Source organism: Mugil cephalus, chromosome 8 (genome assembly GCF_022458985.1).
Source record: "Mugil cephalus isolate CIBA_MC_2020 chromosome 8, CIBA_Mcephalus_1.1, whole genome shotgun sequence".
NCBI lineage: Eukaryota > Metazoa > Chordata > Actinopteri > Mugiliformes > Mugilidae > Mugil > Mugil cephalus.
In genome coordinates, this window is record NC_061777.1 from 14,258,520 (window position 1) to 14,273,741 (window position 15,222).

Genomic DNA, 15,222 nt, shown 5'->3' on the forward strand with positions numbered 1-15,222 from the left:
GTAAAAGTTAAAAACCAAGGCGTTATATATTAGTGTCATTAGTTTGAGTCTGTGCTCACTGGAGATTTTTGTCAGCCCAGTGAGAATCAGAGTTGTAAAAATGCCCTAAATCCCCCTTAATGAAGGTTAGTGTTACATTTATTTTGAAGCAGTGACGGAAAGGTGGTAATTCAACTGCGTGATCATTTTAGAGGATGTAGTTTGTGGACAAACCTTGGTCTCTCATTTTGTGGATGACCTGTTTTAACATTAACTGCTTGAAATTATATATGTATATATATCTTTTTTTTTCTTGTTTATTTTTCAGTGCTCCAGCCACAATAGTTAAAAATCAAATCTTTGAAACCTGTTCAAATAAAAATGACCTTGAAAATGACCAAGAATACAACAGTGGAAAAGTGCATGGGGCAATCTGCTAGTCACTTGACCTGGCTCTTTTACTTGCACCAGGAAAACGTGCTGTGGAAAACTTAAAAAAAAATTATACTAGGCCAAAATGAAGGGTCATAGTAATGGTGACTTTGACCTTTTTTTTTCTTTTTTTAAGTCACGTTGTCAAACTATTTTGTCTTATCTTCACGGTTCAATGACATGTTTTTGGCACGGGGCACCAGACTTCACACAGGCAAATTGTGGATTCCTGATGACGCTAATGTTTGACAACAGGACATCGTATATTCATATCATTCACCCTGAGCACTGACCCTCCTGAAGATTGTGGGGCCAGTAGTCTGCCAGCTATTTATAAATGACAGTGTTGCAAATGGATACTCCTCATCAACTGAGACAAAGCTGGTCCACAATATCAACAAAACCAGGAAATAATTCAGCACGTCCAGACACACACAGACGGATGATAGAGATGGAGGACTTTTTTTGTCTGTTTGTTTTTTTAGAAACTTCTTGTTGTTTACTTTGATGGGATTGTCAATTATATGTTTATTTTGTCATGACTTGGTGACTTATAAAGAGTTTTGTAATTCCTGTTCACATATGAAGAGGAAGTAATGTCAGGAACACAACACAATCACTAGCTGTGAGGTCAGTGTTTGAACATGTAGTAAATAAAAAGAAAAAAGCAAGATGAAGGAGCGGTTGTATAACATTAGATTGCATGTATTCATTGTGCAATATGTGCCATGAAGCATTGATACGAGAAAGTTCAATGTGCACGTGAACGCAGCGTTTAACAAAAGCGACTTTTATTTTGAAGGCGAAGACTTGAAGCTGCTGTACATGTAAACACTGCAACGCTAACTGGTAAGGTTGCTAACACATGGTTTTAACCTTTTAAGTCACTATTTAAGGAGAATTAAATGTCAAAGTATTAGTAGACCCAGCGTGAATGTGCTAAAAGTCACGGTGGATGAACCTTCGATAAAAAGCGTCGTAGCTTGTGTTTATTTTCGGGTTGCATAGTTATAATACGAAGAATTACAAAGGCTTGGAGAATAGCTTATATTAACCATTAGACTGTAATATGGTGCAAAAAACAAAACACAATTCAAAGTTTCAGATAATACATGAACACAAAGGAAAACGGAATCAAATGAACTTTGACCCACTTTTGTCGTCGCCGTTCAGTGTTTGTTGTGAGTCTGTCTTATGCACTTTGTGGTGTAAATAAGCTACTTTAATATTAGTTTTGTATTTTTTAAATGCACAGTTGTATTAATAAAACAATTACTCGTCTTCTGCTTTCTGGTGTGTGGAAAAACATGTAATGTTAACTTTCTGTCAGATATCGGCAGAAAATATAATTGTGTCACCTGTGAGGATTTCTTCTGAGCGCCATGAATCTTGGCACTGTCATATTGGAATATGTCCGAGCCATCAGGGAAGACAAAAACCCTGTGATGGAATAAACTGGCCATTCAGTATATTCAGGTAGTCAGCTGACCTCATTCTTGGGGCATGATGTTGCTGAAGCTAGACTTGAGCAACTGCACCAACCCCAGATCATAGCACTGTCTCCACAGGTTTGTACAGTAGACACTAGGCATGATGGGTACATCACTTCATCTGCCTCTCGTCTTACCCTAATGCTCCATTATTCTGGAACAGGGTGTATCTGGACTCATCAGACCACATGACCTTATGCCATCCAGAGTCCAATCTTTGTGCTCCCTAGCAAATTGAAGCCTTTTGTCCTGGTTAGCCTCACTGATTAGTGGTTTTCTTAATGCTACAGAGCTGTTCAGTCCCAATCCCTTTAGTTCCCTTCACATTATACATGTGAAAATGCTCTTACTTTCACTATTAAACATAGGATTTGTTTTCTGATCACATAATTATGTGGCCATCAGTTGAATGCTTCACCTAACAGCACTGTGTTGACTCTTCTGACCACAGGTTTCCGGCCATGTCATCGTGCTCAGCCCTCCTGAACCGGCGCGTAGCCAGATCCTGCTGCAGGTTGGGGTGCAGTGTTCCTCGGCCACTCGTCCACATCAGATCATCCAGTGTAGCTGAGCCAGGGCCAAGAAGATCTGATGAGGAGCATTTCTGGGAGGCAGCGGGCTACCTGCCCTTTGCCAGAGCCAGGATAGGTCCTTTTTTTCAGGAACAGCCGGTGTTGAAGAACACATTTCTGGAGGATGCTTTGCTCAGAGGGTACCTGAGCAGACACCTGCCCCAGGATGTGAGTAATGACTGCAGCTGTGCCTCCGGCTCCAGTTGGAAACTTAATAAACAGAAATGACCAAGTGAACATAATGGATCCATTGTAATGCCTGAAGTGGTGTCATGTTTTGGAGGCGAAGAGGAGGGCTAACTATATATCTGTACATATACTATATATCTGTTAAAGCAACTTTTAGTGTATGTGAAGCATCATAAAAAGGCTTTGTGACAAATACTTATTTTTTGTAAAGTAACTAATTTTGCCGAATGAAAGCAAATTTTGCCCTTCTGTCCATTTTGGACTCCAGCACGTGTTGTTCATAATCTCATGTATTGTCCCAGGTGGTTTTCTCAGACTTGTGTGCATTTGGAGAGCGTGTGGCCAAAGAAGTGGACGGGTGGGGTCGAGAGTGTGAGGTCACTCCTCCGCGGCTGGTACACTTTGATCCGTGGGGGCGCAGAGTGGACCACATCGCGACCTCCCCAGCCTGGAAACGCATGAAAGACCTGTCAGCACAGGAGGGACTAGTCGCCATCGGCTACGAGAGATCACTTGGGGAGTGGAGGTTTGGAGCTTTTTTTTTCAGTTTAACTCATGTCATGTCATTACTTGTAGTTCAACAGATAGTTTCTAAAAGGGTACATTTTATGTGTGTTTGTCGTCCAGTCGTGTGTACCAGATGAGCAAGTTGTACATTTTCTCTCCCTCGTCTGGTCTGTACACCTGTCCTCTGGCCATGACTGATGGAGCTGCAAAAGTCATTCAGGTGTGTTCAGACAAGTCAAATTAGCGTGTTGTGAACCAAAACAAAGAATATTCCTCATTTCATCACTGTGCCGTCATCACCAGTAAATAAAGAACATAGAATATGGACTATATTAGGAGGAAGGGTGTGGGTTACTAGATTACCAAGCAACTGTGTGTAGACTAAGAGTTTAGAATAACGGGATTGTTGCAGTGTATGTAAACGCATTGTCTCTTTAACATGATGGTCTGGTTGTGTATGTGAAGTCCATGGGTGTCTCGTGGCCAGTGGAAGAAGCCTTTGGTCGTTTGACCACTCGTCAGCCTGAACGTTTCTGGACGTCTGGACAATGGATGACAGAGAGACAGGGAGGATCTGACGTGGGTCAGTATTTAAAGGCTGCAGTACAGCAGAGAGCACTTGCACTAGTGATCTGTGGAGAAAATGTTGGAGTTTAAAGTAGTGTTGTTTTGTTTCTGTAATGCTGTAGAACATTAACTAGTGTGAGGCTTCATGAGCTGCTTTGTCATTGTCCTCAGCCAGCGGCACCGAGACGGTGGCTGTTCCCCAAACAGACGGCTCATACAAGCTGCATGGCTTCAAGTGGTTCACGTCTGCCACGGACGCAGACATGACTCTCACACTGGCCAGAGTGCAGGACAGGACGGGAGCGACCACACCGGTACTGCTGACGTCGTCCACCTACACACTCAAGTGGATTTGCGGAGGGATTTCATTGCACTGTGTGCGCTTTTCTCTTCCCCTCAGGGAAGCAAGGGTTTGTCCCTGTTTTATGCAGAGGTGAGCCGAGACGAGGACGGCCGACTGAGAGGGATAGAGGTTCAGAGACTGAAGGACAAGTTGGGAACACGTCAAATGCCGACTGCTGAGTTACTCCTGGACGGCCTGCCAGCGCACAGGGTCAGTCACACATTAACGATAAATTATAGATTCACCAATAATTGGCTGTGTTACAGCAAAGAAATGTTCAGATCACTTTGTTTATAATAGAAAATTCCCTCTAGTTTGCCAGTCCTTTAAAACAAAGAACTATTAGGAAACAAAAGAACTAAAAGCAGAACCTACACACAAAGAAACTCACACTCGCAAAGCTGTTGAGGGGTTGTTTTGGGTCACCTTATGCAAATCAGGGGCATGTGGTATGAGTTGAAATAAGATTTGCATTAGTTAGCAATTACAACAGACTCGCAAACCACCCTGTGCTACTTTTACGTCCACTTCCCCTTATCTGAAAACATTATTTACTGCTGAATAGTAGAATAACAGTGTTCATTACTGCTCATTGTTCTGTTCATTACTGTACTGTTCATTACAGAGTACACATTACTTGTCATAGTATTATTCATGAAGCAGTTAAAATATAGAAAAAAAAAATCTTCTACGTGTACTGAAATTGTACAATATTTGTGAAATCAGATGTCAGTTAACATCACAGTCAGTTACTGTGACTTCAAAATGTTATGACGCAATACCTTTCAGTTTGATTGCTGAAGTGTTTCCACACAGACTTTATGTGGTCTGGGAGCTTTTTCTTTGAGAACCACGTTATTAGAGAACATAGCTCTCATTTACATTGATAAAGCTCAGAACACTAGTTTCCACCGGTGGCTTCAGTGTGATCAAGTAAAAAATATGGAAGTTGTTTTAACTTTGCTTGTCTTTGCTTCCGCTACACAGCAACAACTTTACATGTCATACAACACATATTTTGTCTATCAGTCGAAATTACACAAGCTGATTATTTTTTTAATGAGATTGATATTTCAAAATGTGTTTTTTTTTTTTTTTTTTTTTTTTAAATGACAGCTCTCGGAGGAAGGCAGAGGTGTGGCCTCCATAGCTAACATGCTAACTATAACCAGAATCCACAACAGCATCGCCGCAGCAGCTGCAATGAGACGGTAGGAAACTGCTCATGCTACTTCACTGCATCCTGGACTGATTTCTGGAGACTGTAAGTAAGTTGATGTGTGTCCTCAAAGGGTGCTCCACTTAGCCCGTGACTACGCCAGTCGCCGTACAGCTTTTGGAAAGCTTCTTAAAGACCATCCACTGCACATGCAGACTCTGTCTAGAATGGAGGTGAGCTTTAAGGGGACGGACACACTACACAAACGTTACACAAAATTCCCCATCCTGCCTCACTGACTCCTGCCTCCTGTTGTGTGCAGGTGGAGACTCGTGGAGCTTTTCTCCTCGTGATGGACGTGTGTCGTCTCTTGGGCCGAGAGGAGAGCGGCATCGCGACCCAGCTTGACGCGCACCTTCTACGTCTGCTCACGCCCGTGGTCAAACTCTACACTGGGAAGCAGGTGCATGGCTTGTACTAATGTGGTCGCAAACCCCATCATCTGCCTGTTTGGATTGTTTGAAATGCTGACTTTTTGTTGGTCTCAGGCGGTGGCTGTGGTGTCGGAGGGTCTGGAAAGCTTTGGTGGACAGGGCTACATTGAGGATACTGGGCTGCCCGTGCTACTTCGTGATGCACAGGTGGAGTCAACGCCAAAAATGTCTTCAAAAAGTCTTGTACACTTTCTGTAATATTGAACCTTACTGCCTCCTCTCTCAGGTGTTGAGTATATGGGAAGGAACAACAAACGTCCTGTCTCTGGATGTGCTGCGCTGTGTCGCTCGCAGCTCAGGAATGGTTCTAAATGCTTATTTTACCCGTGCCAAGGTAGGACGTCAAGAGCCGATCCTGTCAAGCAAGCTCTGTGAGTAAATCTATGACGGAGCTGAACAGGAATGTGATGTGCCCCTTGTTGTTTTATTCCGCTTGCAGTCTATTCTTGCTGATGCCTCAAGTGTCTCCTCACTGGCACCAGCTGTGAAAGCGGTGGACAGCGCTCTTTCTGAACTGGAGGAGTTTGTCCAGGCAGCAGCCACCAGAGCTCCCGGCTACATGGAACTAGCAGCGAGGGACCTGGCATACAGCCTGGCTCGCATCTACGCAGGTGGGCTCCACAGATACACAGACAAATAGTTACGACGAGTGGTTTAATCATTTCTGCACTTTAAATATAGACAGAAATCACACTCACTCTCTCTGTGTGTATGTGAATAGGTGCCCTTCTCATTGATCATGCATGCTGGGAAGGTGCTTCTCCATGTGACACCTACGCAGCTCTCAGGTAAGAAAAACAAAAAACATTTAGTTTCTACTAAGTTTATAAAGATACAACAAAAATATTGCTTTCATTCTTTATACATATGTCTATATTATTTTCCTTTGTCAGGTGGTGTGAACAAGATTTGTGTCCTGTGTCGACTAAGCAGAGGAGAGGCTACTATGACTCCAGCACTCCACCACTTGACGCTGCGTTGGTCTATGACCAGCCGAAACAAAGCTGAACCATCACTGAATACGTTGATGGCTTGATCTCCTATTGCAAAGCACATAAATAACATAGCAGCACATAGAGCTACTGGACATCACAAATTCTGCTTATGTGGATGACGGAAATCATGTTATTGAAAATAAAAATGTGGTCCTTAATAAGCAAAGCAGTGCAACCGGAACTGAGGTTTCTGACGCAATGTAGTTTTGTCCATTTGCTATTTTTGATATGTATATAAAATGTCTGCGTTTTGTCTGCAATAAATATGAAACTATAGATTAAAATAAACACATCCGGCTCATCATTCCCACAGTTAGTTTACTTTAAAAACAACCGAGCGACAGAGATTAACTGGAGCCCGGGTCAGAAGTAACAAGAGACCTGACTGATGATACAAGAGGCATAGTTTACACACATGCTGCCTTCTAGTAGTGTGGGATAAACGTGTGTGGTGCACTAATGTGTTCAACTGTAATAGTCCAGTCCGTCACTAAAGCTTAGCTTCATGACTCTTAGTAGAGTAATCATTTTTGGATTACGTAGTTCATGGTGCTGTTGGACTGGATTGAATTATGGGCTCCAGAATAAAAGTGCAGTGGAATCAACATCTGTCTCATTTATTTTAGCTCTTATGAATCTCAAAGCCTTTATGAAGATGAGATTTACATGTAGAGCGGGACTGTTACATTATAATGTATTACTTTTCACTGGCAAATTAGTGTTTTATTTATTTATTTGGATTGTCCATTAATCCTGATTATATAATAAATACATTAGATTACATTTAAATGCAGAATTGTTATTATTTTATTCAGTGTTAGGGTGCATTTAAACTTAAATCTTACTACCTTATGTACAGATTTGTCGTTTGACATTCTGAGTTTCCGAGGAGTTCCTGAACGCACACAGCTGGAAAAACAGGAGGTGGGGTTTCAGGAGGAGTCCTGAGTGTAGTGTACACAGTGTACGCGGATATGGGATCTAAGCACACACACACGGAGCACACGGTTAGAGACAAATTATGTTAACGGTGAAGCTTTCTTTCTGGAACAACAACGACGACGTGTATTTCTTTTGGATTAGTTTTGCTCTTTGGTTAGAACGGACTGGATTAAAGGACTAAACCGACCACAGTTCCTATAACGCACCACCACCAGCAGCACCAGTAGAAACATGGACTCGGCTCCAGGATAGTCTGAATCATGTTTCTTAATCTTGCCCTGTCGCTTTTGCTGGTGCTGTGTCACCAGCAGGTCTCCTCCGGTGTCGGATTGACAGGAGGGTCCTCAAACATCACAGTGATGGCCGTGATGCCTGAAACCGATGAGGTGGGTGAGATTGTCAGGTGTCTGTGTGATCTCTGTTAATGTTTGGCAGGTTGTCAGCAGATTTTTTTTTTTTTTTTTTTTTTTTTTTTTTTCCAGCTGTCATAAGTCTGAGTGAAGTTTAACGTTTTCAGTCAGATGCATCTGGATTGACGCTATTGTTTTGGATTTTGAAGAGCAGTGTATTTTGATTTCTTGTACTGACGGAAATATATTTCCTGACTAATGTTCACTAATTCACTAATGTTTATGTTGTAGTTGGTTTATTGGGCTGCATTATGTTTTTTGTCACTAATATCAAGCATTTATTTATTTATTTGTAAATGGGATCAGTTAAACATTTAAATAAGCTCTCAGTTTCCTCTCTGAAACTTGCTGACTGAATGAAATGAATTTGTTATTGTGGTAATGATCTCCAGAACCTTTATCTAAATTTGGTCATCATAGTTATGGTTGCAAGTTAATGAGCAGGACATAATTAAAACAATACTGAGGTTTTGTAAAGATACCTCGGTGACGTTTGTTTTAAGTTCATCTACTTGATATTTTTGCCATGCTGCATATTGTCAATAGTGTGTTCCCGTTGCAGCAGTGTAGTCTCAGGTGTCTGAGAACTGGTTTAATATGAGTAACCAGAGGGCTGATGGTTTTTGTGTGTTCAGTGTGACCTCGTGATGAACCACAGTGCCGCCGACCGCTGCTCATTTGTGAAGAACACATCAGACTGCAGCATGGAAGATGGCTTCATCAACTACCTGGACTTGGTGTTCTGCTTGCTGCCTCCCAACCTCACTCCTCTCACTATCACACTTTGTGTAAGTGTGTTTGTGTGTGTGTGTCTGGACAGTGGTCATGAAGCAGGGTGAAACTCTGCAGTTTAGCACCAGTTGGACCTTAGGAGGAAATTGACACAACCTGGGAACTTCTGATATGACAATCATTGTTTGCTAAATACCAGATTTTTTTTTTTTAATGTGCATGTCTCTCTATTGTACGGCAAAAACAGTCTGACTTCTAGTTCCGCAGAGAAAGAAAATGCTCCCTCAAATGAATGGTCTCCACTGGAGATTAGGAACGATGAGGCTAGTGCAGTAAACTAAGGCCATGCCTGAATGCATTCAACCGAATTCTTGATTACAGAGCATTTATCTAAGCAACACTGAATATGTGTCATTACAACAACAGTCTTTCAACAACTTTCTTCTGCTTCTCCACAGATTATATGGCTCCTCTTCTTGTTTGTCTTCCTTGGACTTGCTGCGTCTAAGTTGTAAGTGTCTCTCTGCACACTTAATGTGTCCATAGCTATGGAAAGTGAAACGTGGTTGGTTTAGTCCTCAGTTCTTTATAGTCACATGAGAAAGTGTCACATGACTGCAGAGATTCTTCAACTGAGCTCATTTTGAGTTGTCGGATTTCCTCAGAGGAAGCACAGTTTGTTCCGTATTTCTGCTTTCACCCTGACCTTTTTTTGTGCACTACTGTAGCTGAGATGCATTTGTGAGTCAAATCATTTGTGTTTTTTTTTCTTTTTTTTTTTTCCCCCAGCTTCTGTCCCAACCTGTCGGCCATCTCTTCCAGTCTACACCTCACCCACAACGTGGCCGTATCCTTTCACCCCATCTTCTGCTCTTTTGTTTCTATTTATTTTGCTAAAATGTATTTTTTTGCTGAGGAAGATTTCCTTGACTGCGGTCCGCGCTGAGGGCGTGACATTTCTGGCTCTTGGTAATGGAGCTCCTGACATCTTCAGCGCCATGGCTGCGTTCTCCCACCCACACACGGCGGGGATGGCTGTCGGAGCTTTATTTGGTATGCTCGCATTCTCTCGTTCTTACGCCGAAATAGATGATAAATTAACACGTGAAAACCGGTTTGTCCCTTCAGGAGCTGGTATATTTGTTACTACGGTAGTTGCGGGCAGCGTGGCTCTGGTCAAACCTTTCGCTGTAGCCTCGCGGCCTTTCCTACGTGACGTCACCTTCTACATGGTTGCAGTGTACTGGACTTTTCTCATGCTGTACAGAGGAACTACGACGCTGGGAGAAACACTAGGTACACACACACACACACACACACGGCCATGTATGGCCATCTATGTGAGGACACTCATTGGCATAATGCATTTCCTAGTCCCTAACCATAACCCTGACTATAACCTAATTGTAACCCTTACTCTAAAACTGAGTTTTTTTCAAAACAGCCAAAAAGTGAGGCCAAAAAAGTGAGGACCGGCCACAAATGAATGTGCAACAAATGCCCTCAATCTGATGGTGTAAAACTTATACTGGTTCTTGGAAAGATAGCTGTACAAGTACACAGACACACACACACGTTTGTATGGCCATCTTTGTGAGGACACTCATTGGCATAATACATTCCCTAGCCCCTTACCCTAACCCTCTCAATAAAATGTCTAACCCTAACACTAGTCCTGACCATAACCTAATTGTAACCTTTACCCTAAAACTGAGTTTTAACCTTCAAATCAGCCAAAAAGTGAGGAGCGGCCAAAACGTCCTCACTTTACACAAATGCCCTCATTCTGATGGTGTAAAACTTAAACTGGTTCTTGGAAAGATAGCTGTACAAGTACACAAACACACACACACACACATACACACGCCCACAGCGTGAGCCAAGCGTTGATAACTTTAACACAAGACCTCTGTAGTATTTTCAGACACAGCATTTGTGTCAGATTTAAAACAATACATGTGGTCCTTATATGGACCTCCGTATATTCAATTACTAGAATAGAATAACTAGAATATATTTATTGTACAATAAAAAATTTGATTAATGTTATTAATACAAAATTCCAAAGTGCATACATGTTCCATTATATTATATTATATTATATTAGTCAGACTCATGCTTGTTGTGTGTCATAATTAAAAAAAAGTAAAGAAAGAAGAAATGAACCTGTCCTTGTGGACTCCAGGGGGATAAATAAATGTTTTATACATACGTTAGACTGGATGCCACTATAAGTCTCAAGGGCAGTTTTACACCAAAGTCTTCATTTCCTTTTTTTTCTAGGCTACCTGGGCCTCTATGTGGTGTACGTACTGACTGTCATCATCAGCGCATTCATCTACAACCGCCAAAAACATTCAGCAAACACAAGCATCCAGAACGTGGCGCATATTCAAGGTTAGACACAGAAGCTCATATACAAAGACAAAAAGAGAGAAAGGGAAATCATTTACACAGTGACGGTTGTTTTTCTTTGCAGAGGATTTGAATTCGTCCGACTCATCGGATGACGACGTCTCCTACCTCCCAGCCGGGGCCATCCAGCAGGAATATGGTAGGAATGCAGCACCCTTACAGGACACAGAATAAAAGTTAATAAACAACAGGTCTTTCCTGCATGATCAGGACCATAGCATACACGTGTGTGTGTTTGTGTTGCAGAGTCAGAGTACAGACCGCTTCTGCCTTACTCTGAGTCCACGAGCCACATCCTGCTGAGCTCTCTGAATCCCGTGGACTGCAGGAAGTGGAGGAGGAAGCCACTGAGCTGGAGAGTGCTCAAAGTAGTCAAGGTATGTGTGTGAACTTTGTCAACGGTTTGAAGTCGAACCACAAGGAAATCACTTAAAACGCTTGTCCTCCACCCACAGACCCCTCTGGAGGTGCTGCTGCTGCTCTGTATCCCCATAGTTGACCCCGACAAAGAGGACAAGAACTGGAGGCGCCCACTAAACTGCCTGCATCTAATCACTGCTCCGCTGGTGTGTGTGCTCGTCTTCCAGTCTGGAGCGTGTAAGCGTAAAGGCATCGTGATGACACACTGTGGCCATATTCAGATGAAATGTGTGGTTAAATTACTGCCGTTTCTTTTCTTCTTCACTGTCGTCTAGATGGAGGTTATATGATTCAAGGGCAGTTTCCCCTCTGGCTTCTGATTCTTCTGCTGGGACTTTTTCTGTCTTCTATTGTCTTCTGCACAACGACCAATGATTGTCCTCCCAAGTATCATCCAGTAAGTGCTGGCGATGTCCAAAACGTCTGGGGAATCTTATCTTGGCGAGCATTATATCGCTGTACCAAACGCTGGAATTTGTTTATGTCAGATACACTAAACACAAAACTGATCATTAGTTTTATAGGTACCGTGAATGTCTAGAAAAAATGTCAATATGTCCACTTCTTTAAAAGTTCACTTTTCAGGCAGGGGTTGGAGGTCGCACACATTCATTCATTCATATTTAGAATCTCCTCTCAGAAACAGTTTCCTTTTATTCGTGTTGCGATGATGAAATGTGTTTTGCATGCGTTTAAATCTGTGACTAATTTCGTCTTGGTTTTTTCCTCCCCTCAGTTCTTTGCTCTCTTGGGCTTTGTGGTGAGCGCGGTGCTGATCAGTGCGGCGGCCTCTGAAGTGGTCAGTCTCCTACACATGCTCGGGGTGGTGCTGAGTCTCAGCAACACCGTGCTGGGCCTGACTCTTTTGGCCTGGGGCAACAGCATAGGAGGTGAAACCTGAGAATCTAATGTTATTTACGAAACCTAATCAAACATACCTATGTGTATATGTATATGTATGTGTGTATATATATATATATATATACAGTGGGGGAAATAAGTATTTGATCCCCTGCTGAATTTGTAAGTTTGCCCACTTCCATAGAAATGATCAGACTCTGGTTTTTATGGTTGTTTACTGGTTATGGGTATAGACAGAATATCAATCGAAAATGCATAAAAAACACACAATCTAAAAGTTATAAATTGTTATGTATTTTATTAAGGGAAATAAGTATTTGATCCCCAACAATTCACTTAGAATTCAGGCTCCTACAGATTGGCTGGTGCGCATGTGGCACACAGCTGTGCTCAGTCAACTAATTACCAATACTCCTGATCTTAACTCGTCATGTATATAAAGCACACCTGCTCTAAGAATCAGTTTCTTACATTCCAACTTCTACAGCACCATGGGCAAGACCAAAGAGCTGTCAAAAGATGTCAGGGACAAGATTGTAGACCTGCACAAGGCTGGTATAGGTTACAAAACCATCAGCAAAAGGCTTGGTGAGAAGGTGACAACTATTGGTGCCATTATTCGCAAGTGGAAGACCCATAAAAGGACCATCAACTGTCCTCGGTCTGGAGCTCCCCGCAAAATCTCGCCTCATGGAGTGAGGATGATGATGAGAAAGGTGAGGGAGCAGCCTAAAACAACACGGCAGGAGCTTGTTAATGATCTGGAAGCAGTTGGGACCTCCGTCACCAAGAAAACAGTTGGCAACACACTGCGCCGTTATGGATTGAACTCTTGCAGTGCCCGCAAGGTCCCCCTGCTCAAGAAGGCACATGTACAGGCCCGCCTTAAGTTTGCCAGTGAACATCTAAATGACTCAGAGAAGGCTTGGGAGAAAGTGCTGTGGTCTGACGAAACCAAAGTTGAGCTATTTGGCATTAACTCGACCCGCCGTGTTTGGAGGATGAAAAAACGTGAGTATGACCCAAAGAACACCATACCCACGGTTAAGCATGGAGGTGGAAACATCATGTTTTGGGGCTGTTTTTCAGCAAAGGGTACAGGGCAACTTCACCGCATTATGGGGCCAATGAATGCAGCCATGTACTGTAACATCTTGGACAAAAACCTTCTTTCCTCAGCAAGAACACTGAAGATGCCTCGTGGGTGGGTTTTCCAACATGACAATGACCCAAAACATACTGCCAGGACAACAAAGGAGTGGCTCAAGAAGAAGCATATTAAGGTCATGGAGTGGCCTAGTCAGTCTCCAGACCTTAACCCGATCGAAAACCTGTGGAGGGAGCTGAAGCTCCGAGTTTCCAAGAGGCAGCCAAGAAACTTGAAGGATTTAGAGACTGTCTGTAAAGATGAATGGGCCAAAATCCCTCCTGCGCTGTGTGCAAACCTGGTGACCAACTACAAGAAACGTCTCATCGCTGTGCTTGCCAACAAAGGTTTCTCTACAAAGTACTGACTTGTGTTGTGCTTGGGGATCAAATACTTATTTCCCTTAATAAAATACATAACAATTTATAACTTTTAGATTGTGTGTTTTTTATGCATTTTCGACTGATATTCTGTCTATACCCATAACCAGTAAACAACCATAAAAACCAGAGTCTGATCATTTCTATGGAAGTGGGCAAACTTACAAATTCAGCAGGGGATCAAATACTTATTTCCCCCACTGTATATATATATATATATATATGTATGTATATAAATATGATCTGTATGCATCTGTCTTTTTCAGACTGTTTCTCAGACATCACCATTGCCCGGCAGGGTTATCCACGGATGGCGATATCTGCCTGCTTCGGAGGCATCATTTTTAGTATCCTTACTCTGAATCTGCACGAGCATAAAAGTACAACTTATGGACGCGCACAAGACTTTGTTTAATGACTGCATCCTTAACTGTACTTTTTCCAGATATGTTGTTTGGGGTGGGGTTGGGATGTGTGACCCAGATGGTTAAAACACAATCTGCAGTGCAGGTAAGCTTCTCCTGAAAGAATTTCAGAAGATACTACAACGATATCACATCTCCATCTGTTTTTCCTCCTCAGTTTGAATCACAGGGTCTGCTGACGTGGATTCTCGCAGGATCTCTGGGTTTGTCTTTGGTCCTCTCCTTTGTCATCGTTCCACTCTGCCGCTTCCACTTGAGTCGGGCGTACGGGATCTTTCTCCTCATCTTCTACGTCACCTTCCTCATCATTGCACTTCTCACAGAGTTTGGCAAGATTCACCTATAGACCCGTGGCCAGTCTCAAAGAGGAGGTGTCGTCTCGTAATGACAAATGACGTCGTCTTCTCCTTTTACCCATAATATACTGATGAACTATTTATACAAGAATGAACAGTACACTTGCCTGCTAACCACCTCATGTGGTTAGACAGTGAAACCAAGCTAAAGGAAAGCCAGGACTGCTCAGGGAGAGCTGCAACTAACATCCTACTGTGCCTTAATTCAGCTTCTCATTTGTGCCAACGGGATCTGCAGTGGCACTTAAAGAGTATAAAGGGACATTACAGATTGTAGAAATTTGTACTTTGAAACACTGTGAGTCAAGATACTGTAAATCGAAATGTCAATGACATTGTACAAAGCTACTTTTGGGCAATTAAATAATTTTGGTGTTTTTTATGACGCTTGCACGCTAGTCTTTCCT

General features: G+C 42.5%; 2 protein-coding genes across 2 annotated transcripts; both read left to right on the plus strand.

Moving 5' to 3' along the window:
• The first annotated feature begins 9 nt into the window (after positions 1 to 9).
• Positions 10 to 7,015, plus strand: LOC125011978 (acyl-CoA dehydrogenase family member 11-like). The gene is made up of 15 exons (XM_047591540.1): positions 10 to 1,260; positions 2,353 to 2,641; positions 2,965 to 3,188; positions 3,290 to 3,389; positions 3,635 to 3,752; positions 3,908 to 4,050; positions 4,137 to 4,289; positions 5,196 to 5,290; positions 5,372 to 5,471; positions 5,561 to 5,701; positions 5,787 to 5,879; positions 5,959 to 6,066; positions 6,172 to 6,343; positions 6,454 to 6,520; positions 6,626 to 7,015. The coding sequence occupies exons 2-15, from the start codon at positions 2,363 to 2,365 to the stop codon at positions 6,738 to 6,740; spliced, it is 1,908 nt and encodes a 635-aa protein (XP_047447496.1). The 5' UTR covers positions 10 to 1,260; positions 2,353 to 2,362; the 3' UTR covers positions 6,741 to 7,015.
• Positions 7,016 to 7,679: 664 nt separating this feature from the next.
• slc8b1 (solute carrier family 8 member B1) lies at positions 7,680 to 15,197 on the plus strand. Its single transcript, XM_047591730.1, has 15 exons — positions 7,680 to 8,055; positions 8,715 to 8,867; positions 9,270 to 9,322; positions 9,601 to 9,658; positions 9,759 to 9,864; positions 9,940 to 10,107; positions 11,095 to 11,208; positions 11,291 to 11,365; positions 11,473 to 11,603; positions 11,682 to 11,823; positions 11,922 to 12,043; positions 12,383 to 12,536; positions 14,301 to 14,381; positions 14,480 to 14,544; positions 14,617 to 15,197. The coding sequence occupies exons 1-15, from the start codon at positions 7,930 to 7,932 to the stop codon at positions 14,803 to 14,805; spliced, it is 1,737 nt and encodes a 578-aa protein (XP_047447686.1). The 5' UTR covers positions 7,680 to 7,929; the 3' UTR covers positions 14,806 to 15,197.
• Positions 15,198 to 15,222: the final 25 nt, after the last annotated feature.

Bases quoted from the DNA above. Each gene is read 5' to 3' on its own strand.
- slc8b1 (XM_047591730.1), top strand. From the start codon at position 7,930: ATGTTTCTTAATCTTGCCCTGTCGCTTTTGCTGGTGCTGTGTCACCAG. The intron at 8,056-8,714 runs GTGGGTGAGATT...TTGTGTGTTCAG, and splicing joins TGATGCCTGAAACCGATGAG to TGTGACCTCGTGATGAACCA. The intron at 8,868-9,269 runs GTAAGTGTGTTT...GCTTCTCCACAG, and splicing joins CTCTCACTATCACACTTTGT to ATTATATGGCTCCTCTTCTT.
- LOC125011978 (XM_047591540.1), top strand. From the start codon at position 2,363: ATGTCATCGTGCTCAGCCCTCCTGAACCGGCGCGTAGCCAGATCCTGC. The intron at 4,290-5,195 runs GTCAGTCACACA...TTTAAATGACAG, and splicing joins ACGGCCTGCCAGCGCACAGG to CTCTCGGAGGAAGGCAGAGG. The intron at 6,067-6,171 runs GTAGGACGTCAA...TTCCGCTTGCAG, and splicing joins CTTATTTTACCCGTGCCAAG to TCTATTCTTGCTGATGCCTC.